Source organism: Oncorhynchus mykiss, chromosome 4, assembly GCF_013265735.2.
Source record: "Oncorhynchus mykiss isolate Arlee chromosome 4, USDA_OmykA_1.1, whole genome shotgun sequence".
Classification (NCBI taxonomy): domain Eukaryota; kingdom Metazoa; phylum Chordata; class Actinopteri; order Salmoniformes; family Salmonidae; genus Oncorhynchus; species Oncorhynchus mykiss.
The window spans coordinates 9,447,091-9,472,804 of record NC_048568.1 but is presented as its reverse complement, the minus strand read 5'-3'; the positions used below and the strand labels follow the sequence as shown (position 1 = coordinate 9,472,804).

The 25,714-nt window shown below is 41.8% G+C and overlaps 2 protein-coding genes across 11 annotated transcripts in view; one reads left to right on the top strand and one right to left on the bottom strand.

The window, feature by feature from the left end:
- Positions 1–187: 187 nt before the first annotated feature.
- On the bottom strand, positions 188–25,714 carry LOC118964431 (transport and Golgi organization protein 1 homolog). 10 transcript variants are annotated; one of them, XM_036975557.1, is made up of 27 exons: positions 25,555–25,714; positions 25,049–25,285; positions 24,029–24,162; positions 22,336–22,422; positions 20,045–22,202; positions 19,460–19,762; positions 19,236–19,369; positions 13,504–13,629; positions 13,358–13,379; positions 13,145–13,233; positions 12,962–13,039; positions 12,722–12,832; positions 12,201–12,272; positions 11,980–12,084; positions 11,740–11,862; positions 11,484–11,565; positions 9,490–9,542; positions 9,276–9,378; positions 9,060–9,198; positions 8,684–8,876; positions 8,428–8,495; positions 6,919–7,007; positions 3,460–3,519; positions 3,308–3,354; positions 3,061–3,117; positions 1,819–2,167; positions 1,134–1,675 (listed from the first exon to the last, which is right to left on the bottom strand). In XM_036975557.1, the coding sequence occupies exons 2-27, from the start codon at positions 25,167–25,169 to the stop codon at positions 1,410–1,412; spliced, it is 5,169 nt and encodes a 1,722-aa protein (XP_036831452.1). In that variant the 5' UTR covers positions 25,170–25,285; positions 25,555–25,714; the 3' UTR covers positions 1,134–1,409. The 10 variants fall into 10 exon arrangements, with proteins under 10 accessions (XP_036831451.1, XP_036831452.1, XP_036831454.1 ...); XM_036975559.1 differs by lacking the exon at positions 25,555–25,714 and having other exon boundaries at positions 20,045–21,575; positions 21,606–22,202; positions 25,049–25,526; XM_036975556.1 differs by lacking the exon at positions 25,555–25,714 and having other exon boundaries at positions 188–1,675; positions 25,049–25,526.
- LOC110522043 (TATA box-binding protein-associated factor RNA polymerase I subunit A) overlaps positions 24,264–25,714 on the top strand; it is a 44,712-nt gene continuing 43,261 nt past the window's right edge. The window contains exon 1 of the mRNA XM_036975598.1: positions 24,264–24,288. The gene's annotated coding sequence lies outside the window, so the exon portion shown is untranslated. The remainder of the gene's footprint in view (positions 24,289–25,714) is intronic.

The following is a 25,714-nucleotide window of genomic DNA, read 5'->3' as shown; positions in this document are numbered from 1 at the left end:
AGCCACTGCCGTGTAAGACTAGCGAATGCTTTGCAGGAGTGCCCATAGTAATTACCAGAATTATCCACTTAAATCAGGAATAAACAGATGGGTATATACTGTAGCAGTTATTGTTAGCATATACAAAGACAGCAAATTCAAGTGTTGGGTGTCGACAAAAAATCCACTTAAATCCACGTCATCATGATTAACCTTCAGTAACTCCATTTATGGCGTCACATACTGTAGAAATGTACAATGTCAATACAAACCTAGAACGTGATGACAAACCCTGTTCATTCTACCTGCACTGTTTCTGTAGACTAGAGCAGGGTTTCGCAAACTCGGTCGTGATTCAAATAATCAAAGCTTGATGAGTTGATTAATAGAATCAACTGTGTAGTGCTAGGGCAAAAGGACTGAGTTTGGGAAACCCTGGACTATAGCATAAGACTCAAACGCTTGTATGCCCTTACTTTTCCCTGTGTCATTCACTCAGAACCACTTTCAGTGTACAGTATGGTGACAGGCAGAGCAGTGCCCAGCTACACAATAATTTGACAGCCTCGATAACAGTGTACATCATAACATTCCAGATATGCCAATAATCAGTCAAGTGTTTTGGTAGAGGTAAATAGTCAGTGGGTACAAAGAAAAGTTCTGGGACCTACAGAGAGTAAAACATGTCTAACCAAAGCATGCAATGATATACATTTAATGCAAATAGTCTTTAGTCACGTGCAAAAAAAATATGGTTATTTTCTTTTTATTGATAATAAATAGAAAAAATGTGATGCATTCCTGATGTAACATAACAAAAAGAAACAAATGTGAAACAAATGTAATATGACAGGTGTTCAGTTAGTGGGTGATTTACTGGCCTTTCACATGTAATGCAGCTACCCATACAAAACAAAATGCACTGTCAGACATTTCCTTTCAAACTAAAATGGATCGCAAAAGTTGTCATATGCGTCATATGAACAATAGAAAACTGCAGTATCTTTTACCAGTTTTATTAATAAAATATCCTAAGAACAGTAAATTACATCTGACTTTCAACCTTCCCTTTCAGTTCATTCTGAAGAGAGTTTTGGGAAGAGCTCAGATAATATGGTACTTCTGAAATGATTGATCAAGCAACCCAAAAGCTTGGGCTCCATTTCTTTTTAATAATAATTTCCACAGGAAACCATGATAACATTGTGAAATGAATACAAAAATCAACATAATAACCTTTTATAAAAAGCTCAGTCACACAATAGAAATGTTATTGCACAATAGGACCTCTTGCAGAGTAACAAGCCTCAGTACTACTCCTCTTCAAGTCTATTACATTTCAGACAAGAAACATAAGACATTGATTTTCTGATGCTTTAATAGGAACTAACTTTTTAGATACTTCTGTTGTTTGCAAGTATATCATATATTTATTTTCTGTCTGAGTCCTGGGGGGCAGCTGTTGCCTGCTGGGACCTATAGTCTTGCCCCTGGCCCTGGGGGCCAGCGCCGGGCTGGGGGCCCACTGAAGAGTCATGGCCATGTGGGACCTGTGGCTGCACAGGGAAGTCTCTGGGGCCGACATGAGGGTATGGGGCCACCCCAGGGGGCAGGATGGAGTGATCAAGTGGTCCATAGTGCACGTAGGTATGTGGGGGTCCCATGGGTCGGGCCATAGGAGTGCTGCCGGAAACACCTAGGTAGAAGGAAAAATGAACAAACAAATTAAATATAACACTGTAGTACCAACATAACAATAGTATTTCAGTTGTGGTTAGCGATGCGAATAACAAAGACTCAACTTGAGATAAAAGCTGGGGGCCAGAATTCACCACCTACCGAATGGGGGAGGCACCGGTTCATAGTGAGAAGGTGGAGGAAGGTACCGGTTGTGTGGGGAAGGGGGACTGTAAGCACCAGGAGTTGGACGCCGATGTCCGGGTGGTATCAACGGGTGTCCGTTAGGCGGTGGGGGTCCAGGAGGCATCATGCCTGAGTGTCCGTTGTCTGGTCGGTACACGGGAGGCATGAAGGGTGGGGGAGGAGGGATGTGGTGGCGTCCGGGAATGGGACGGTAGCAGAGTCCGGAGGGATGGCTGATGACTGGTCTGAGGGGGCCGGGTCTTGAGTCGGGGGGGGGCCTGATGGGAGAGACCAGCAGGGAGCCAGGACCCTGAGGTCGAGTGTTCTAGAGGAACAACAACAAAAAATATTAAAACAAAGAATAGCAATAGGTCCATTGTACTTGTAGCCCTGCTGCTGGCACCAACAATGAGAGTCCCTTTCATCTGATTCAAACAGTTTCGTTAGGTTAGAACAAAACAAACAATTATGCACTGGTGAGAAAGACAACAATATCCCACAATAATAAGTCAAGTTACACAGTCCCACAAGAATCACACAACCAAGTGCTACACACCGATTCAGAATCAGGACCATTTCCACAAAGCATTAACCTCAAAACACACACAGCTTTAAATGATAACACATTTGAGATATCCATCATGTAGTTGTGCTGAAGTTATGGCTTTGTAGAACAGTGTCACCAATTCATTCAGTGGGGGTCAGAGGGAGGGTGGGTGTTGTAATATAGGGAAAAAAATAAAAAGGAGCTTACAGACGGGCCACGGGGAGCGGCAAAGGTCTTCAGACTTCAATGGGACTAGGGCGGCAAAAGGCAAGCAGTTTTGCAATTGTCGCCGTTCGTGGTACTCACTCCAGTGAGCTGCGGCGTTGGCTCTACGCTCAAGGCTTCAAAATATGCATGGTTGACCATTGAGCAGAGTCCATCTCGCCAACCAACCAATGTTTTAAAATCACAACCGTCGAGCTGACAACAACCGAGACCGCTGGCATCTACACACAGTAGGCAGAAATGTTCAGTTTACCGCAGCCCGTCTGTAAGCTCCTTAAAACAAGCAACCACGCATGTCAGACTCCAGCCAGCAATGTTAAGTCTGACAACCCTGTGAAGCCACTACCCAGCTGACTGCCACCCCAGCCACTGATCCACGGCTGGGGTAAGCATGCTCACACACACATCCACATCCCTGCCACTGCTGCCTCCAACATAATACTCACTGCCTCTGGGTTCTCTGTGGAGGCCTGGGCCTCAGCCTGTGACTCTAGTGGAGCGGTCTGTTTAGTGCAAACACACCCACATGATGGAGGAACAGGGGGGAGAGATGCCCATAAGACCGTAAGGACTCACGGTGTTTCGTTGAAACTTTCCTTCTCTAGTTCCATGTCACTTTTTCCCTCCTGACATTGTTACGTAATAAGGAAGTAAATAACCTGTGGACATTTTCAGTCAATTTGAGACACTTACCGAGCTGCCCAGATCGCTTGGTGAGGATGTACTTGGGGCCATGGTGTCTGTGGAGGATAAAAAGGGCAGAATGATTAGAGGAGATTTAGGATAAGGGCTCGATTAGGGATAATACCACATCAACCCTCATTGACAAAAAATACAATCCCTACCAGGTCTAGAAGCCACTGGGTGTTTGTGGTCAGGAGGGTAACGGCCGCAAGGTCGTGGTCCTGTTGGACAATAAATACACGGTGATACATCAACGTAAAACGTCAAATCTTCTAGAATGCTAACCTTGGCTCTCCTGGTTGTCATTAGGCACCTGACTCAAGACCACGTTACTGGTTCATGCTACCATCTATTTATAGCAAAGTCGGGTCTATTTGCAGTCCGAGGAAAATGTTTGGTCATGTCATGGTAGGATATTATTCTTCCAGAACTAGAAGTACCAGTACCAGAATATTTGAGATTCTTCAAAGAAGCCACCCTTTGCCTTGATGACAGCTTTGCACACTTTTAGCATTCTCTCAACCAGCTTCATGAGGTAGTCACCTGGACTGCATTTCAATTAACAGGTGTGCCTTGTTAAAAGTTCATTTGTGGAATTTCTTTCCTTCTTAATGCATTTGAGCCAATCAGTTGTGTTGTGACAAGGTAGGGGTGTTATAAAGATGGTATTTTACCAAATAGGGCTAAGTCCATATTATGGCAAGAACAGCTCAAATAAGCAAAAAGAAACAGTCCATTACTTTAAGACATGAAGATCAGTCAATCTGGAAAATTTCAAGAACTTTTAAAGTTTCTTTAAGTGCAGTCGCAAAAACCATCAAGCTCTATGATGAAACTGGCTCTCATGAGAAATGCCACAGGAAAGACCAAGAGTTACCTCTGCTGCAGAGGATAAGTTCATTAGAGTTACCAGCCCAAATAAATGCTTCAGAGTTCAAGTAATAGACACATCTCAACATCAACTGTTCAGAGGAGACCACGTGAAGCAGGCCTTCATGGTCGAATTGCTGCAAAGAAACCACTAAAAGGACACCAATAAGAAGAGACTTCACTGACTTCACTGGCTTGGGCCAATGAACAAGAGCAATGGAGATGAGACTGACAGAAATCTGTCCTTTGGTCTGAAGAGTACAAATGTGAGAGTTTTTGGTTCCAACCTTCGTGTCTTTTTGAGACGCAGAGTAGGTGAACGGATGATCTCCATATGTGTGGTTCCCACCGTGGAGCATGGAGGTGGTGTGGTGTGATAGTGCTTTGCTGGTGACACGGTCTGTGATTTATTTAGAATTCAAGGGACACTTAACCAGCATGGCTACCACAGCAGTGGTACGGCATCCCATCTGGTTTGCGCTTAGTGGGACTATCATTTGTTTTTCAACAGGACAATGACCCAACACACATCCAGGCTGTGTAAGGGCTATTTGACCAAGGAGAGTGATGGAGTGCTGCATCAGATGGCCTGGCCTCCACAATCACCCGACCTCAATCCAATTGAGATGGTTTGGGATGAGTTTGACCCCAGATTGTAGGAAAAGCAACCAACAAGAGACTGTTGGAAAAGCATTTCAGGTGAAGTTGGTTGAGAGAATGCCAAGAGTGTGCAAAGGTGTCATCAAGTCAAAGGGAGGCTACTTCAAAAATCTCAAATATATTTTGATTTGTTCAACACTTTTGGTTATTACATGATTCAATGTGTTGTTTCATAGTTTTGATGTCTTCACTATGATTCTACAATGTATAAAATAGTAAAAATAAAAACCCTAGAATGAGTAGGTGTCCAAACTTCTGACTGGTACTGTGTGTATGTGTATATACAGTTAGGTTGGAGTCATTAAAACTTGTTTTTCAACCACTCCACAAATTTCTTGTTTACAAACTATAGTTTTGGCAAGTCGGTTAGGATTAAGTTCATCTCTAGGAGACAGAATGCGTCTCCTTCCTGAGCAGTATAACGGCTGCGTGGTTCGAGTACAGGCTCAAAATGGCCAGCATCCCGGAGTCTCCTCTTCACTGTTGAGACTGGTGTTTTGCGGGTACTATTTAATGAACTTGCCAGTTCCTCAACGTGTGAGGCGTCTGTTTCTCAAACTAGACACTAATGTACTTGTTCTCTTGCTCAGTTGTGAACCGGGGCCTCCCACTCCTTTCTATTCTGGTTAGAGCCAGTTTGCGCTGTTCTGTGAAGGGAGTAGTACACTGCATTGTGCGAGATATTCAGTGTCTTGACAATTTCTCACAAGGAATAGCCTTCATTTCTCAGAACAAGAATAGACTGGCGAGATTCAGAAGAAAGTGCTTCGTTTCTGGCCATTTTGAGCCTGTAATCGAACCCACAAATGCTGATGCTCCAGATACTCAACTAGTCTAAAAGGAGGCCAATTTTATTGCTTCCTAAATCAGAACAACAGTTTTCAGCTGTGCTAACATACTTGCAAAGGGGTTTTCTAAAGATCAATTAGCCTTTTAAAATTATACACTTGGATTAGCTAACACAACGTGCCATTGGAACACAGGAGTGATGGTTGCTGATAATGGGCCTGTACGCCTATGTAGATATTCCATTAAAAAAAAAAAAAAAACTTTCCAGCTACAATAGTCATTTACAACATTAATGTAGACACTGTATTTCTGGTCAATTTGATGTTATTTTAAATGGACAAAAATAAATGCTTTTCTTTCAAAAACAAGGACAACTCTAAGTGACCCCAAACTTTTGAACGGTAGTGTATATTTTAAACATAAAAATGTATGGAATGCAGTAATCCCACAAGGGAAAGCAAAGGCTGAAGCTTTTGTAACCTAACGAGTTCCACACACAACAGCTGAACACAACAAAAACTCCACCATAATACTGAAAGAGCAAGAGGCATGCAAGAGCGGTTATTCCAAATTGTGAAAGCAAACAGGGGCATAGGAGCATTCTGGGTCGTCTGGACACGCAAACACAGGTGAGACAGATGGCAGTAGAGGGAGAAAAGATGGCAGTGAAAGAGACAGGAAAGAACGTCTTTGAAAATCAGAGAGGACGTAATCAGAAGACAAACATTAGGAAGAGGAAAAGGTCAGAGGTGGGTACCAGTAAGGAGCAGGATGAGAGCAGTAGGAAGAAAAATAAGTGAATTATTGAAACACCACAGCAGAGCTAAAGACAGGGAAAAGGAAAGGTGAAAAAGAAAGCGGGGAGTCAGGGCATACAAGGGTGAACAAGGGGGGCACCCGTGAACTTCTATCATGAGAGGGGGGGGAAGGGGCACCTCCACTCACAGATGAGGGACCATACTAATCACCTGTTTAGCAAAACCATTTAACAAAACACTGTCAGTCTCTCCACATTGGACCAGCTGCAAGGAATACAAATCAAAACCTCAGGAAAACATGCATTTCAGAGGGTGGAAGTCAAACAGCAGATGGGGTATCAGACAGTCAAAAAGTCCAAGATCTAATTTGAAACGCAGTCACAGCTGATATCCAACCGACAAGACAATAGAAATGTCCAGGAACGTTACAGAACGTTCAGATAGAAATATGATTCTCCGTCCTCAAGAATAGTGTCATATCAGCTGAATGCAGACGTTATTTAGTGCTGGCGACTGGCACGTGAACTGAGGATTGGTTCTTACCTCGTCGGAGAGGCATGGGAGCCATCCCAAGGGTGGGCTTGAACAGAGGCCTACGGAGCTCATTCAGCTTGCTGGACATGGAAGTCAGTCTAGGGTGAAAAAAGAGACCAGGCATTTAGATTCTCAATACTGTACCTCCAAATCTAGACTAATACAGCTTGCAAAACTGTGACCAAAACACTTGCATTTGTGGCCCTTCGACTTGGCGGTGCAACCTTTGGTTCACAATGCTTCTCTTTTTACTTTACTATTATGACTCATTCAAAAAGTAAATGTGATATTGACCAAAAATTAACCAAATGAAAGGATCTGCCTGTCTCCATTTTGAGTGAGCAATAGGTGAGGTGCGCATTCTAATTAGCACAACCATATGACCGCTGCTTAAAATGCAATTCGGAAAAAGGCCGTTTGCAAAGCAGCTACTGTTGTTCTAGTTACAGAGAGGAGAGTCACAGCTTTCTGTGAGTATACAATGACATTTCTCAGCTCTCAAGATGGAGCTCATGGCACCACTTAACAACCGGAGTAGGCTATGTAGTACATGGTTTTGATGCGCCGGTGGAGTGCACCATTTGCAGTGAATAGGGCTACATCCAGTAGCCTGGACGGGCCTAGTGCTGGAAATCTTTTGTAAGACATTACATTTGCTAATAAATTAGCTATCTAGTAACATTAACATATTTAGAGTTATCAATCTAGATAAGTGTTTTGAGTTTCCACTTCCTCAGGTGGTGAATAATATAGCCTAGGTCAAGCTGTGTAGGCAGACATATTGGATCATTTTGGATCCTAATTGGACAGGTTTCACATCAAAATTCCAATCATGCATTCCCTGGATGTGTTAGAAGAAATATCTTACTTTTTGAATCCTAGAATACCATCTCAGTTCGCTTGTCACTGGAGAAAAAAAATATTCTACTGGCTACTGTTGATAGTGTACAAAAAAGAAAGCTACAAAGACAACTAGCACTTGTCTTGGCTAGCCTACTGTAGACATATTGAACTCTCCTTCAAAAAGCAGTCTGTCTTGATTAAGGGACAACATACTATTTTTAAATGTAAAATAATATTTTACAGGCTTACTTTAGAAAATACATTTCCGCAATTCTAACAAACAGCAAAATTGCAAAATTATATCATACAGCTTTTTAATATATCATGAATTAATAACCAAATGTAGCCTATTACTAGCTGAATAGAGAGAGAAAGCATGCATCTCAATGGATTTATAAACTTCCACTGACAAAAAAGTCACATTGCACCCTGAGTAAATCTATCCAAATCAATGTTAGAACTCAAGGGCATGCTAATGTAAAGATGGCTAGTCATTATTAGCCTGGTTCTGTATGGAATGCAGGTACATTATGGGACACAGGTCAGGTCATTATATCCGTGCAGTGGCGAAAAATGTATGCAACCAAATCATGTGCTGGTGCCATCAACTAAATAAGCCTTGAGCCCTGCATTGGTATAGCCCAATTGAGTCTGTTGTTTTAGTGTTGCACTCACAAGTTATGAAGGTGAATGTTTTCCTTCTTCTCGTTGAACATAGCTTGCTCTGCGGCGCGTGCAATCGCCTAGAGAGAAGGAATAGACATTTAAAATCTCCTGTTTTGGACTAAATTCACCTTACAAATGACTGGCCAAACAGAATACTTTAAAAAAAATGTCCTGATCCTAATGTATGTGCCATCGATGGGGGTTGAGAAATGAGACATGTTGTTTCTTTAACAAATGGACAAAAAAAAAGTTGTATTGTACAAACCCAGTTCTCGTGAGATTTCTGCTCCTGCTTAATGATCTGGGCTTTGTAGGACTTCTCGGTCCGTTTCAGCTTATCCTGGATCTCTTTAACGCGCTGCCTACACACCTTGACCTCCTCCTCTAGGGCCTTGCTGTCCACCTTCGTCAGCCGGTCTTCCTTGTTGGGGCGCTCAAACTCCTCCTTGGTCAGCTTCCTGTAAGGCGACAAACAAATTAAATCAAACTCTACTTTAAGTCCATTTGAAAACCTCAAACCTTACAGTAAAAGAATACAGTAAAAGACAATTATTATTTGTTTTTTTACGCTGTGGAACCATGGAGAACAAACCCTACTATAGTATTAATGCATGAACTGCACCACTTCTGATTCTACTTACTGCTGCAAAGCGTTCTCCTTCTGCTGGTACATCTCAGTCATGATGTCATTCTTCTGCTGCAGGGTCTTGTACTGGTTCTCCATGTGGTTCTTGTCACTTTTCACCAACAAGATGTCATGCTCCAACTTCTGAAATTGCTCTGTGGCAAAAAAAAGTTAACAGTGTTGAGAGAGAAAAGGTAGTGATGCCTATCAAATTCTAGTTGCTGGGACATACCTTCCAGCTCTTTCCTGGACTTCTCTTCGTTCAGCAGCTTGGTCATGAAGCGATCGCGCTCTTTCTCCACAACAGACAGAGTGGTCTGGACCTGTGGAAAGTTCTGCCAACAGTTAGTGCAAGAGTTGACACACTTCTTGGTTCTGAGCACAAGTTTTACCTGCCTTCAGGTACACAGAAATCTGGGTCTGTTCAAGAAAGAACTCAGTCTTACCCGAGAGACGACCATCATTTGCTTAACGCGGTTTTGGATGATGGTCTGCTTGTCTGAAACAAATAATAGTAAACACAGTGACACGTTTCAGGAAAGTAGGCGTATGTACCGTGTCAATAATTCACAGGAGAGGCATTTGAATGTATAACTATCAAAATGCGTTTTCTTTTTTGCAAAATGCCTTCTGGTATGTGAACTTCCATGTGCCTTAATAACAAACTTGTATACCATCCGTAAATACGAGTAAAAATGGTAAACTACGAGCCGAGTTAGTTTAGCCACAGAAAAAGGAAGGAACCTTCCCTCTAGTCTTGATTGGCTGAGATAATGGATGAGCTGGACGCGCCATGAAACGAGTTCGGATTGGTCTGCCATGTAGCACGCTTTGGTCTATAACATGAGCTTCTCAGTATGTGTAAGTAATCCTTTCTAACGCAGCTTTTTTGAAAAGATGCTCTCCACTTTTAGGAGGACCAAGTTTTGAAATCAGTGGACTGTCCGGTGGAAGCAGAGTATGATAGCTAAGTAGATGGAGAAAATTCTGTGGTTTGATTGCAAATATGCAGAGGCAGTCGAAAATAGAACACATTGAAGGCCGTTGTATTCTGGAGACAGGTGTTTTATACATCTTCAAATTAAGGGAAACTATTTTCAGATATAAGTTTCTAATTGTCAGAAAGTCGTTTTCTCATTGCAAAATAAAGCATATTGTTAGCTAGCTAACGTTAGCTGGCTGGATCGCCAGCTAAATGTTAAGTGATTGATCTGTGTAATAATATTATTCATATCGCAGACGCATTTGCATTTCTAGTTATAGCCTAATGTTAGCTAGCTAGGTTAACATTGAACTAGTTGGTTAGTTTTAGCTACCAGGGGATTCATTCAAGGTAGTAACGTTATGAGTTTGGATTATGGTTAATTGTTTAGCTAGCTAAACAAAAGTCTCCACTATGCAAGTAACCAGATTTTATTTGATATGTGTGTGATCACCAGAGACGGTAATATGTGAAGAACATGACCTGCATAAAAGTCCAAATTAGGATATAACGTTAGGCCAACGAGACACTGTCCAAGTACTAAAATTCTCCAGTAGAATACCCTGCTTTTACTTCGTCACACTAATATCCGTAAACTATTTTCTTAATTTGTATATAATGATTTTGTTGTGAGTTTATTTTCCTGTAATAATGAATACTAATTAGCTAAAGTTAAGACTTTGTCAGGTATATGATATGGTCATTATTTGAACTGGCTAGCCAACTAACAAGCTAGAAACAAACCAAACCAATGTTTAGAAATGTTCTTGGTTTGCTAGATTGACATATACAAAATTCCATTTTTAAATGGTTGGGTTTATTGGTGTTAAAATACACCAATTATGCTATTTTGGACCACCAGGCTGCTGATGTCATGCGGCCTGTCGTTTTTGTGATTCGATTTTCTCTTCATAATAGAATGTTCATGTCACCGCGACAACTGTCGACAGACATGTCGATAGACGTAGTGTAAACCAGCCTTTAGTCTTGAAATCTTTGGTTGTTTAGTACACGACCTCACATGTGAATCCTTAAAGAGATGGGTGGGGCTAAGGTTAAAGAGGGTGTGAACAATGCTGAATGGGTATAGACAAAGAAGAGCTCTCCAGTATGAGTTACAAGCTTATTAACTTTCAAAGCAGAACTACTTTCCCATTGTTCCTCAACTGTAGTGTATGAAATACCATTTTGTTGCTCCAAGTCTCTACCTTAACCCAATGTAAAAAACGATTTAAAATGTTGCTACATAAGACCAAATCACATGACGGTATCCTAATCAGAGAAGGCTGGTGGGAGGAGCTATAGGAGGACCGTCTCACTATAATGGCGTAAACGGAACAGAGTCAAGCACACTGTTTCCATGTTTTTAATTCCATTCCAGCCATTACACGGAGCCCGTCCTCCTATAGCTCCTCCCACCAGCCTCCTCTGATTAGGACACAGTGTCAGGTGACTTACCGTTAAAGGCTTCCCCGTTAGCCACAACTCCACCTTTCAGGTCATCGCAGGCCTCCAGGTCTCCTAGCAGGTCAGACAGAACCTGCCAGAGAGGTTGAGAAGCACCAATTGAGACACTTTTCCCCTGGAATCAGTCAAGAAGTATTTTTTTGGAACATAATAAAGGTGACATGTTTCTTTGTCATCAAGGTGCATTTGAGAAGGTGTGAACAGGAATTGATGTGTGTAACAATATCGTAACGTGTAAAAAACAAACCTCAACGTTGTGGTCCTTTTGAACGAGGGAATCCTCCAGGTCTTTCTGAGACTTGTGGTAGACTTTGATCTGCTCTCTTGTCTCCCTGTGCTTCTCCTCCCACAACTTGGCAGCATGGTGCAGCTGTAACAAGGAAATTAGGTCATAAGGACGGTGCTATGCAGGCCCTGCATGGCCAATGAGTCCTACACAATGTCTTGAGGCTTAAATTGTGAATCGTTGTTCCATATTGGTACTCACCGAGAGGTTCTCCTCCTTCAGGGTGGCAATATCCTTCTCCAGAACCTGGTGCTGGACATTCCGGGCATCTTCACGGAGCTTGACTTCATCCATCAGAATGGTAGACTACAGATTCAATGATAAGGATAATTAAAAGGAAATAAACACTTTACATTTGATTGTTGCAATGTTAATATATTTGACATATTTTCATTGGGCATGTTCACGTATTTGACATATACCTTGGAGAGTGCGTCCTGGGTCTTCTTCTTGCTGCGCTTCAACTTCTCAATGGTTTTGTCCATTTCGGACATCTATGGGCAAAGATAATGATAAGCATAATGACAACCATCTTTCTCTGTGCTCATCAACGAGCCATCCTATTTAGGATAGTAGCTGGCTAATAGTAGCTGCCTATGCTGTCTACATCACGAAAGCAACTGCTCTCTAGGGTGTCTCTTTCGTTTGCAGGCTGTCACTTTCTCTCTGTGACTGCCCGCACAAGTCCAGGTAGCTGTAATGGATTGTGGTCATTTTAGTCAATTACCACATTTTCTGCACTAAACTATGTTGAATATTTATTTGCCTGTTGAAAACTACAACGTCCCAAAGTTTGTGCTTGATTTGATTTCTCTCTACAGAAACGGCACATTGAGCTCACATAATAAACTAACTTAATGGAATTCAAATAATTGAACCGACATCAGAGAATTGGTTGTTCTGAAACATTTTAATTACAGCCAAATCGCTCAATACTACTCACCATATCGTCATGTTTCGCAGTGTTGGCCCGCTCTTTGTCAAAGGATATGGCGAGTAAGTGATTTTCCTCATCCAGGCGCTCATTTTGTCTCTCCATCTCTTGCACAATATTCTATTGGATAGAAAAAAAAAATGCGTAGTCAATTTAAACACTATGGAGAAGAAAACAATTATAATAAAAAATAAAATAATTGTCAGCATGACAATGACATGTGATCAAGATAATATTTCTCAGAGACACCTCCAAATCCTGGATCTTCTCCAGAGAGAAAGTGGCAGATTTTTCAGACAGCTTTTGATTTTCTTTAAGTTCTTCGCCCTAAGGGGAACCCAGTAGAAATATACTGTCAAAACATTATGTCCCTTAATTCACATTGAACTCAAAATTCTGGATCTTAGTCAGTGAAAAGTCTCTGCAACTTACCCGTTGCTGCAGTTCAGCGACCTTTTGGAGTATCTCCTTCTTCTCTTGTTCAAGCATTTTCATCCTGTCCACCAGCTCTTTTTCAGTAACTAATAAAATACATGACGAGAATATGAAATCAGACACGGTTTACACGTGACAAGGACAACAGCCTGTAAGCAATATGAATGAGGATTCACTATGCACCCTAAATAGCCAGAGAGAAGAACTTACTTAGATATGACTTGCTTTTGACCTGTGAGGAGGAAAACAAAAAAGTGGCAGCAAACAGCCTCCTCAATGGTAGCATACAATACATCATAGAATAACATAAAGCAATCAGAAATTATGAAAGCGGTAACTGTGCAACAACGACTTACAGATAGAATGCTACTCCAGAAGAGGAAGCCGATGACCCCGGCACCTGCAGTGACCAGCACGGGTTCACAGAACACGCTGTAGAAGTCTGGACCTGACTTCCAGTGCTCTGGCAGGCTGGTGACCATCTGGGGAGAGACAGGTCCAATCAGTATTACGACAGCACATGTCAGACTTAGCAAATAAGTTGGGTAATAGTTGGCCTGAGATGACAGAAGAAAATAAGTGATGTTAAAAACATTGAACTAAACCATCAGGCATTCCAGTGTTCCGTTTACAAGCATGGCTAATGGATATCCCACTGAGCACCCTCTAGGTCAATGCAAAGAGGCATATCTTCAGATCAAATCAAGGTGGGTTTAGAAATAGACATAGACTATAACCTAGTTGTTGATCAAAATCAATAGAGAGAAGATTTGCCTTGACCTTATGTAATCAATTGGGATTGGATTGGCCTGGGGTCCTAACACTGTCCATCCATGGTGACCTTTGCACAATACAGAACTTCCATCGCAGTCTCTCAGTGAAATTCAGGGAATAGCTAAATGAATCACCACAGAGTGGATCTAACTAACAAGCCTTAGGCCTATGTGGATTTAGAGTGCAAAAGATTGCATCATGTAGCCTTTCACCCTGTAAAATGGCCAATAAACAAAACAGATGATTACATAACATATCACTAGACATGAGCCATGTGTAGATTTGAATGGCATGTAACCTCAGGTGATAGTTATGTAAGGGGGAGCTGTCAGAGCAAAATTCAACAACTTGAAGGCACCTCTCGATCTGAGACCCAGATACAGGAAGAACAGATACTGCTAGTCTGGAAAGTGAGCCATTTTTTTAATGAGGAAGAGGACAGGCAACTTCCACTTCGAAAAAAATCGAAACTACGAGCAATCAAGTGACCCATTCTAGGCTGCAACTATTTGGGAAATGCATTAGGTATTGTTGGACAAAATCATTCCCCAAGACAATGAAGTTGCCAACAAGATTCAGTTTCAAATGTAGCTAGCCAGCCAGCCATATGGCGGCCTAAGACTTGACTTGCCAGCTAGCTACATTGTAGCCAACTACTAGCATATTGAAGTACAAGACAGTACAAGACAGACAGTTGATCAAATTCTGTCATCAGGGGCAAAGTGGGTAATGGGGTTGTTTCTTCCGAATCCATCGCTACTGTACGTTACTTTGACAGTTGAGCTGGCTATCAAGTTAGTTTGGCTTGTGACTTGCAATGCAAGTCGTTTGCGTAAACCCGAAAATCCTAATTTCACCAACTGATCAACGTTGTCGACTACTGGAGAGGATCCTTCATCGTGGTTCTATTTACCCAGGAGAGGACAATATGTACCTATCTTTCTAGCTACTATAACCTAAGCTTGAAGGTTAGCTGGCCAATGCTGGCTCTGCTTCGCCAACAACATGTCTACTAGCCTCCTTTTAGAGTTCTGAAAGGAGGCTAGGAGGTTACTCTGAAAGGAGGTTACTCTACGCAAAGCCTGGTAAAACGAGCGGCGGGATCATTTATATCCCACTCAATAAGCAAAACACCGGCTGTGGACACTTAACTTCAGCCTACACTTCACTAGAACACGTCTACAAAAAAATGGGAAAGGATCACTGAACCTGGGCTGCATTCAGTACGTTTTTACGTTCTGGAACGTTTAATTTAACGGAAACGGTGCTGTACTCAACTACCAGTTGAAAAAAAGGGGAAGGGTTGGGTAACGCTGTCAGCATGGCAAATGCCCCCCCAAATAAAAATAATACATGCATTGTCCCAGCAATAATAAAATAAGTATGAATACTTGAGTCCTAAGCACTACATGCAGGCAATTAGTCAATTACAATGGAAAGGAAAGCCCATTCACAAGAGAGAAATACATGAAGTAACTTACCATAACACCATATATTCCAAGATACTCATAAAACAGGGTGATGAGATGACCAGATAAAATTAGCACTGATACGAATGATGAACCACTCTGCTCATCTTCATGGAAATCAGTGACAGGAGGTGACTCCAGAGATCCTGGAAATACAGCACAAGCAAATTAGGTTAATGCATACAGTTTACATCTCACCACAATTTCAAAAGTAGGGAAATATAATGAACACCTACCTGAGGGAGGGTGATCCATGTCTACGCTAAGTCCCATGTCCAAGGTATTTTCCAAAATAGTTTGAGGGCCCCTCTGGATTTCTTCTGGAGTTTTAGAGCTTGCCTGATTGTCTTTGTTTCTGTTCAAGTACCCACTATCCTCATCAATGCCCATATATGGTATCTTGTGACTATCATGGGCAGGCTTCTCAGGTGCCTTAGTCTCTTCACCCGTCTCTGTCACAGTGAGGTTGTCCTTGTCTATGTCCTCCACAGACTGCGGGAATGTCTTCTCTTCCTCCGCATCATCAGACATATCCACATCTTTTGAAACATTCAGAGAGGTGCAAGCAGTGAGTAAATGTTCATGCATTACAATCTAACTGTCATTGTCAGGAAGTGTATTTGTTCTGTCAACAGATTACTATTTACTTTGTTGTACTTCTTGGGCATTTCTTAAATACAGCTTATTCTGCAAACCAAATCTCCAGGCATTATTATCACGTCATTAGCAATGTAATGAGACTTTCCAAATATTTATTTAACGAAAGTTTTTAATCCTCCTATACTCTGACATGAACATAAACTGAAAAAAATATATATTACCTGTGTCAGGGTGTAGTTGACTGCCCACTGCCATGGGAGCACTGTTTCTGGCCGTTGAGTACTTCTGACTCAGGGTGAACACCAATTCCTGGAAGTCGTCCAAGATGGAAGCTTCCTCAACAAACTCACCAGCCTCCTGCTGCAGGTCAGCGATCTCCTGGGCATCCAGCATCCTCTCAATCTCATCCAGGATTGGGGTTTCAGAGGCTTCCAAAATGGCTTCCAGCACCTTTTCAATGTCCTTACTGGTGTTTGTCTGGGACAGCCAGGCAGCCTTCAGCTCCAGGTCAGAAAACAGGAACTCCACCCTAAAGAGATTCTGAAGACCTAGAATCTTTTGGAGGCGCTCCATATCCTCCTCCTTGAAGTGGTCTCGCAATAGTGTCAGCCTCAACACATTGTCACTGTATTCCGTCTCCTTGTTTGGAAGGGGATCCAGAACTTTATCTTTAAGTGAGGGTGTGTGGCTTTCAGCATCATTTTCAGTCTCATGCACCTCAGGTTCTATGTCAATAGCCTCGCCGTGTTGGACCACATCCAACACATCACTGGATACAACATCGGTTTGTGTATAATTATTGGGTTGCTCTGACCCAAATTCAGATAGACTTTCTGTGTCATTTTCATCAGTGTGCTCAGTTTTGGATGAAGACAATACCGCATTTTCATCCTCTAGCAACTCTTCCTCAATCTCTTCCCCCACTAGGTGTATTGAATCATCCTCCTCTATGGGGAGTTCAAGATGGCTCTCTTTCACCATTGTGTTTTTACTTGGATCCGGGATCTTCTGGTATGGTTCTCGCAATAGTCTAAAAAGCTCTGTACCACCCTGTTTAAATGTATTCTCTACTTGTGAGAAATCTATTGACTCCTCTTTTTGTATGGGGAGTTCTTCAACAGCTTGTTTCAGCTCTAATTCATCATTTTTACTATCAAAGTCTGAGAGCATGTCTGTCTGTGAGAGCTGTTTAGGGACTGGGCTGTCATCTACTGTAAGATTCTCTGCTAAAGCCTCAGTGTGTCCTGCCTCATAAGCAGGAGGTGTTGAAGGTTCAATGTCAGCTTCTTCAGATTCATCCTCAAACTGCAACATCTGAGAATCCTCATCGGGTACTTTGACAGCATCCTCACTGAAATTAGAGTCCGCAGGTTGCTCAAAGATTAGCTCAGAGGAAGTAGAACAGCCAAATGACTCCTTGGGTTCTTCAATTTTGGGAGGCTGCTCTGGTGTAATCTCACCTTCGTCATCCTCCTCATTTTCCTCTGAACTGGCAACATGAGCTATTCTTTCCCCACCACTGACAACGTTAAAAACTGTATCACCAAATGCAGACCACAGGTTATTGTCCTTGGAGTCCTGTTTCTGTGTATGAGGTACCTCTGATAGACTGTCTTCCTCATCTGTATGATCAGATTCCAGAATGTTCTCGTGTTCCAAATTAGAACTTTCTTCAGAAAAAGCCAGCAATGGAGTTTCCCTGAGATGATAATCACTTTCCTCATCCTGCTGATATTCAGTCTTGTCACTTTCCTTATCATATGGAGTCACCTTCCAAGTGTCCTCATCATTGGAAGTGACAGCATCAAAAGTTATTCCAAGTGTGGTTTTTAACTCCGGAATAGGTCTGCCTTCTGAAAAACCATCAGGTGCATTTTCTAACTCAGGATCATCTTTGGATAGAGGTTCTGAGGGGGTTTCTTTGATCTCACCTTCCTCTGGTTCAACAACACTGTACGGCACAGAGTCCTCTGTCCTCTGCTGATCTTTCTGAAGGTAATCTTTGATCCTCTCAGCTGTGGTCTCAAGTACAGTGTTATATTCCACTCCCTTTGTGTCAAGAGTTTCAGGGTGAGGCAGAGAGGACTCTAAAGCCTCAAAATGTCTCAGATCATCATTATCTAGAACCTCTACAACCTTATCGATGTCCTCAGGAACATCCCTATCAATCTCATCATTTTCTAACAATGTCACTTCAGGTGGAGGCTCATCCACTTCCACCGTGGTGCTCTCAGCACTTTTGTTAAGGTAAAAAGTCTCTGTGGTTACTTGCACAGATTCCTCCTCGTCTGTTAACAATAAAGAGGAACCTAACAGTGAATCAATGTCATAACTGTCAAACTTATCGTGTCCAGTGTCAAAGCAAACAAAGTCGGTTTCCTGAAAAGAAAAAGAAAACATTGTTTGAGTCATACTACCTATTTCAGAAAGAAGTTCAGAGACAGTACAAGACAGACAGTTGATCAAATTCTGTCATCAGGGGCAAAGTGGGTAATGGGGTTGTTTCTTCCGAATCCATCGCTACTGTACGTTACTTTGACAGTTGAGCTGGCTATCAAGTTAGTTTGGCTTGTGACTTGCAATGCAAGTCGTTTGCGTAAACCCGAAAATCCTAATTTCACCAACTGATCAACGTTGTCGACTACTGGAGAGGATCCTTCATCGTGGTTCTATTTACCCAGGAGAGGACAATATGTACCTATCTTTCTAGCTACTATAACCTAAGCTTGAAGGTTAGCTGGCCAATGCTGGCTCTGCTTCGCCAACAACATGTCTACTAGCCTCCTTTTAGAGTTCTGAAAGGAGGCTAGGAGGTTACTCTGAAAGGAGGTTACTCTACGCAAAGCCTGGTAAAACGAGCGGCGGGATCATTTATATCCCACTCAATAAGCAAAACACCGGCTGTGGACACTTAACTTCAGCCTACACTTCACTAGAACACGTCTACAAAAAAATGGGAAAGGATCACTGAACCTGGGCTGCATTCAGTACGTTTTTACGTTCTGGAACGTTTAATTTAACGGAAACGGTGCTGTACTCAACTACCAGTTGAAAAAAAGGGGAAGGGTTGGGTAACGCTGTCAGCATGGCAAATGCCCCCCCAAATAAAAATAATACATGCATTGTCCCAGCAATAATAAAATAAGTATGAATACTTGAGTCCTAAGCACTACATGCAGGCAATTAGTCAATTACAATGGAAAGGAAAGCCCATTCACAAGAGAGAAATACATGAAGTAACTTACCATAACACCATATATTCCAAGATACTCATAAAACAGGGTGATGAGATGACCAGATAAAATTAGCACTGATACGAATGATGAACCACTCTGCTCATCTTCATGGAAATCAGTGACAGGAGGTGACTCCAGAGATCCTGGAAATACAGCACAAGCAAATTAGGTTAATGCATACAGTTTACATCTCACCACAATTTCAAAAGTAGGGAAATATAATGAACACCTACCTGAGGGAGGGTGATCCATGTCTACGCTAAGTCCCATGTCCAAGGTATTTTCCAAAATAGTTTGAGGGCCCCTCTGGATTTCTTCTGGAGTTTTAGAGCTTGCCTGATTGTCTTTGTTTCTGTTCAAGTACCCACTATCCTCATCAATGCCCATATATGGTATCTTGTGACTATCATGGGCAGGCTTCTCAGGTGCCTTAGTCTCTTCACCCGTCTCTGTCACAGTGAGGTTGTCCTTGTCTATGTCCTCCACAGACTGCGGGAATGTCTTCTCTTCCTCCGCATCATCAGACATATCCACATCTTTTGAAACATTCAGAGAGGTGCAAGCAGTGAGTAAATGTTCATGCATTACAATCTAACTGTCATTGTCAGGAAGTGTATTTGTTCTGTCAACAGATTACTATTTACTTTGTTGTACTTCTTGGGCATTTCTTAAATACAGCTTATTCTGCAAACCAAATCTCCAGGCATTATTATCACGTCATTAGCAATGTAATGAGACTTTCCAAATATTTATTTAACGAAAGTTTTTAATCCTCCTATACTCTGACATGAACATAAACTGAAAAAAATATATATTACCTGTGTCAGGGTGTAGTTGACTGCCCACTGCCATGGGAGCACTGTTTCTGGCCGTTGAGTACTTCTGACTCAGGGTGAACACCAATTCCTGGAAGTCGTCCAAGATGGAAGCTTCCTCAACAAACTCACCAGCCTCCTGCTGCAGGTCAGCGATCTCCTGGGCATCCAGCATCCTCTCAATCTCATCCAGGATTGGGGTTTCAGAGGCTTCCAAAATGGCTTCCAGCACCTTTTCAATGTCCTTACTGGTGTTTGTCTGGGACAGCCAGGCAGCCTTCAGCTCCAGGTCAGAAAACAGGAACTCCACCCTAAAGAGATTCTGAAGACCTAGAATCTTTTGGAGGCGCTCCATATCCTCCTCCTTGAAGTGGTCTCGCAATAGTGTCAGCCTCAACACATTGTCACTGTATTCCGTCTCCTTGTTTGGAAGGGGATCCAGAACTTTATCTTTAAGTGAGGGTGTGTGGCTTTCAGCATCATTTTCAGTCTCATGCACCTCAGGTTCTATGTCAATAGCCTCGCCGTGTTGGACCACATCCAACACATCACTGGATACAACATCGGTTTGTGTATAATTATTGGGTTGCTCTGACCCAAATTCAGATAGACTTTCTGTGTCATTTTCATCAGTGTGCTCAGTTTTGGATGAAGACAATACCGCATTTTCATCCTCTAGCAACTCTTCCTCAATCTCTTCCCCCACTAGGTGTATTGAATCATCCTCCTCTATGGGGAGTTCAAGATGGCTCTCTTTCACCATTGTGTTTTTACTTGGATCCGGGATCTTCTGGTATGGTTCTCGCAATAGTCTAAAAAGCTCTGTACCACCCTGTTTAAATGTATTCTCTACTTGTGAGAAATCTATTGACTCCTCTTTTTGTATGGGGAGTTCTTCAACAGCTTGTTTCAGCTCTAATTCATCATTTTTACTATCAAAGTCTGAGAGCATGTCTGTCTGTGAGAGCTGTTTAGGGACTGGGCTGTCATCTACTGTAAGATTCTCTGCTAAAGCCTCAGTGTGTCCTGCCTCATAAGCAGGAGGTGTTGAAGGTTCAATGTCAGCTTCTTCAGATTCATCCTCAAACTGCAACATCTGAGAATCCTCATCGGGTACTTTGACAGCATCCTCACTGAAATTAGAGTCCGCAGGTTGCTCAAAGATTAGCTCAGAGGAAGTAGAACAGCCAAATGACTCCTTGGGTTCTTCAATTTTGGGAGGCTGCTCTGGTGTAATCTCACCTTCGTCATCCTCCTCATTTTCCTCTGAACTGGCAACATGAGCTATTCTTTCCCCACCACTGACAACGTTAAAAACTGTATCACCAAATGCAGACCACAGGTTATTGTCCTTGGAGTCCTGTTTCTGTGTATGAGGTACCTCTGATAGACTGTCTTCCTCATCTGTATGATCAGATTCCAGAATGTTCTCGTGTTCCAAATTAGAACTTTCTTCAGAAAAAGCCAGCAATGGAGTTTCCCTGAGATGATAATCACTTTCCTCATCCTGCTGATATTCAGTCTTGTCACTTTCCTTATCATATGGAGTCACCTTCCAAGTGTCCTCATCATTGGAAGTGACAGCATCAAAAGTTATTCCAAGTGTGGTTTTTAACTCCGGAATAGGTCTGCCTTCTGAAAAACCATCAGGTGCATTTTCTAACTCAGGATCATCTTTGGATAGAGGTTCTGAGGGGGTTTCTTTGATCTCACCTTCCTCTGGTTCAACAACACTGTACGGCACAGAGTCCTCTGTCCTCTGCTGATCTTTCTGAAGGTAATCTTTGATCCTCTCAGCTGTGGTCTCAAGTACAGTGTTATATTCCACTCCCTTTGTGTCAAGAGTTTCAGGGTGAGGCAGAGAGGACTCTAAAGCCTCAAAATGTCTCAGATCATCATTATCTAGAACCTCTACAACCTTATCGATGTCCTCAGGAACATCCCTATCAATCTCATCATTTTCTAACAATGTCACTTCAGGTGGAGGCTCATCCACTTCCACCGTGGTGCTCTCAGCACTTTTGTTAAGGTAAAAAGTCTCTGTGGTTACTTGCACAGATTCCTCCTCGTCTGTTAACAATAAAGAGGAACCTAACAGTGAATCAATGTCATAACTGTCAAACTTATCGTGTCCAGTGTCAAAGCAAACAAAGTCGGTTTCCTGAAAAGAAAAAGAAAACATTGTTTGAGTCATACTACCTATTTCAGAAAGAAGTTCAGTCATTCCAGATAATGTTTTAAGCGATGATGCATTGGCAGTAGTGAACTAGGCCTACATCTATTTATTGACTTACCTCAGCAGGAATCTCCAATTCTTTTTCAGTGTATATGTGATTGATTACGAGTTGGTCCTTATTGAAGTAACCAAAGCGGTTACCAACCTATTGTAAGAAATGGAAACAAAACAGAGAATGAAACATGTTAACAAAACAGAAAAAGCTTCAACATTCCTTCTAGACTGCAATGTTATCACAAAGTACCAGTAAGAAAGTTTGGACACACCTATTCATTTAAGAGTTTTTCTTTATATTCTACATTGTAGAATAATAGTGAAGACATCAAAACTATGAAATAACACATATGGAATCATGTAGTAACCCCCAAAAAGTGTACAAAAAAATATCTAAATATATTTGATATTCTTCAAAGTAGCCCAAATCAAATAAAATGTTATTGGTCACATACACTTGTTTAGCAGATGTTATTGCAGGTGTCGCAAAATGCTTGTGGTGTTGTTGAACCAGGAATGCTTTTCCAACAGTCTTGAAGGAGTTCCCACATATGTTGAGCTCTTGTTGGCTGCTTTTCCTTCACTCTGCGGTCCAATTCATCCCAAACCATCTCAAATTGGGTTGAGGTCGGGAGATTGTGGAGGCCAGGTCATCTGATGCAGCACTCCATCACTCAAAAAAAAAAACACACAAAAAGCCCAAAACAGCCTGGAGATGTGTTGGGTCATTGTCCTGCTGAGAAACAAATAATAGTCCCACTAAGCACAAACCACATGGGTTGGCGTATCACTGCAGAATGCTGTGGTAGCCATGCCAGTTAAGTGAGCCTTGAATTCTAAATAAATCACAGACAGTGTCACCAGCATAGCACCCCCACACCTCTTCCATGCTTCACGGTGGGAACCACACAAGTCGAGATAATTTGTTCACCTACTCTGCATCTCACAAAGACACGGCAGTTGGAACCAAAACTCTCAAATTTGTACTCATCAGACCAAAGGACAGATTTCCACCAGTCTAAATGTCCATTGCTCATGTGTCTAGGTCCAAGCAAGTCTCTTATTATTATTATTAGGGTCCTTCAGTAGTGGTTTCTTTGCAGCAATTCAACAATGAAGGCCCGATTCACACAGTCTCCTCTGATCAGTTGATGTTGGGCTATGTCTGTTACTTGAACTCTGTGAAGCATTTACTTGGGCTTCAATATGAGGTGCAGTTAACTCTAATGAACTTATCCTCTGCAGCAGAGGTAGCACCGGGTCTTCCTTTCTTGTGGCAGTCCTCATAAGAGCCAGTTTCATCATAGGACTTGATGGTTTTTGCGACTGCACTGTTCTTGCCATAATATGGACTTGGTATTTTACCAAATCTTCTGTATACCACCCGAACCTTGTCACAACACAACTGGCTCAAACGCATTAAGAAGGAAATAAATTCCACAAATAAAATTTGAATAAGGCACACCTGTTAATTGAAATGCATTCCAGGTGACTACCTCATGAAGCTGGTTGACAGAATGCCAAGTGTGTGCAAAGCAGTCATCAAGACATTGGATTCTTTGAAGAATCTAAAATATATTTTGATTTGTTTAACACTTTTTTGGTTGCTACATGATTCCATGTGTTTTCCAAAGTGTTGATGTCTTCACTATTATGCTACAATGTAGAAAATAGTACAAATAAAGTAAAACCATTGAATGAGTAGATGTGTCCAAACGTTTGACAGGTGCTGTAATGAAATATTAACTCATACTTACACTCCCTGCCCATATATTTGTCCTTTGGCTTGAGAGTTTATAGTAGACATATATAGTCTCTCCTTTTTTAAATGGCAGAAACCGACAGTCTGGTCCGGTGAAATCGCTAAAAGCTTTCCCCCGGCACAAGAGCACTGTGGAGAGGAATGATTCAAAGATCAGTTGTTTCACCCTTACCAAAGATTTCAGCCCATTACCTCAGCGTCCACCCTTTGTGCCCCATGCACAATCAGGGCGTGAATAGAATACAAATCACTAAAGTAAGCCTTGTTTTATCTGCTTTTCTTTTTACAGAGCCATAGTATCCAAAAGGAAAGCCAAGCATTAAGGGTAAATAGAATATTGTTTTTGTCTTGATAAGGTAGATGTAAAAAGAGAAGAACTTGCAAGCAGAGGGGTTAATGACATGCCAGTATTTTATGTCAACAATAGCTGGCTTTATAGCTAACCAGCCCTATACACCATCTTTGCTTCCTAAGCCAACAGAATTTTGATATATTTATGGTCCATTTAGTAAGTAACTATAGAGGTTGATTACAATCAAGCTAACATCTCTTATTGTGTGTAGCTAGCTAGTTAGTTAAGAAGACTGCCAGATCAACTGGCAAGTTGTCATGTAGCTAGTTAGTCAATGTTCACAAGTTTGGAGTAGCTATGGGCCCTTGTGTGGCTTTGCCTTTGGTTTCAAAATATATAGGCCGAAAGCGTGTTTACATTGTGCAAGCTACTAACGTAGTTACTACAGAAACAGTTGTTGTAGTTCCAGAATTTGGCAACTAGTCAGGCAGTAGCCAACACAGGCTAAGACTTCGCTTCGGCTACAATTAAGCAAGCTAAGGTTACAATTAAGCAAGCTTAGGTTACAATTAAGCAAGCTTAGGTTACAATTAAGCAAGCTTAGGTTATTATGTATTTGTATTTATAACTTCCCTTTGAAATGACAACACCGGTCAAGCTAGCTAGCTATGGAAAGATGGAAGCATCCTGAAAGTTCGCTTGAGTTCAGCGCCAAGTACTTACTACTGCATTCCTCGTCTGCACAGCTTTTGAAGTCGGAGAATCTCCCTTCGACTGCGGCTTTGGATATGAAATTATGAATAAATAAAATAAAAATATATACGTAAGAAACATTTACAGCCATGTTGGTAATTGGACTGGCTGGTTCTGCTGGAGCATGAACAGATGAAGCCTACACGTCGGAAAATCCAAGGCTGGAACAATTCGTAGGATGTTGATCGTAGAGGCAAATATCAAAATCTGGGCAGATAATGTCAAAAATAAGAGCAAGGACATGAAACCAGAACGCAGAATAAAAGCTTCTTATTGCGTCACAATACAAGTTCTGATTCGGGTTTATCACGTATTTGTTGGATAGAACTAAACCGTCCACAAGTTTACTGACAAGTGAACGCAATATCCCATTTTATTTGACGATCTGACTACTGCAGATTTATTATGATACATCAAAAGCACATGTTGATTGTTTTGGTACCCAGTGCCTGAAAAACAGAGAGGATGTGACTCACATTTTCAGGGTGGGCTATAAACTACATTTATATTAACTTGTAAAAGTCAGAATTGATCAAATAAATGTTAATACAAATGCCTAGTTGCTGGACGAAGCTACGGGTTGGCGATCCAGTTGTTTTTGTTTCACCCGTTATCAAAATAGTAGCCACTCCCACC

Coding starts and splice junctions, on each gene's coding strand:
- LOC118964431 (XM_036975557.1), bottom strand. CDS start 25,169: ATGGCTGTAAATGTTTCTTACGTATATATTTTTATTTTATTTATTCAT. Junction 9,543..11,483: donor TAACGGGGAAGCCTTTAACG/GTAAGTCACCTG, acceptor TATTTGTTTCAG/ACAAGCAGACCATCATCCAA. Junction 8,877..9,059: donor AAGGAGAACGCTTTGCAGCA/GTAAGTAGAATC, acceptor GTCGCCTTACAG/GAAGCTGACCAAGGAGGAGT.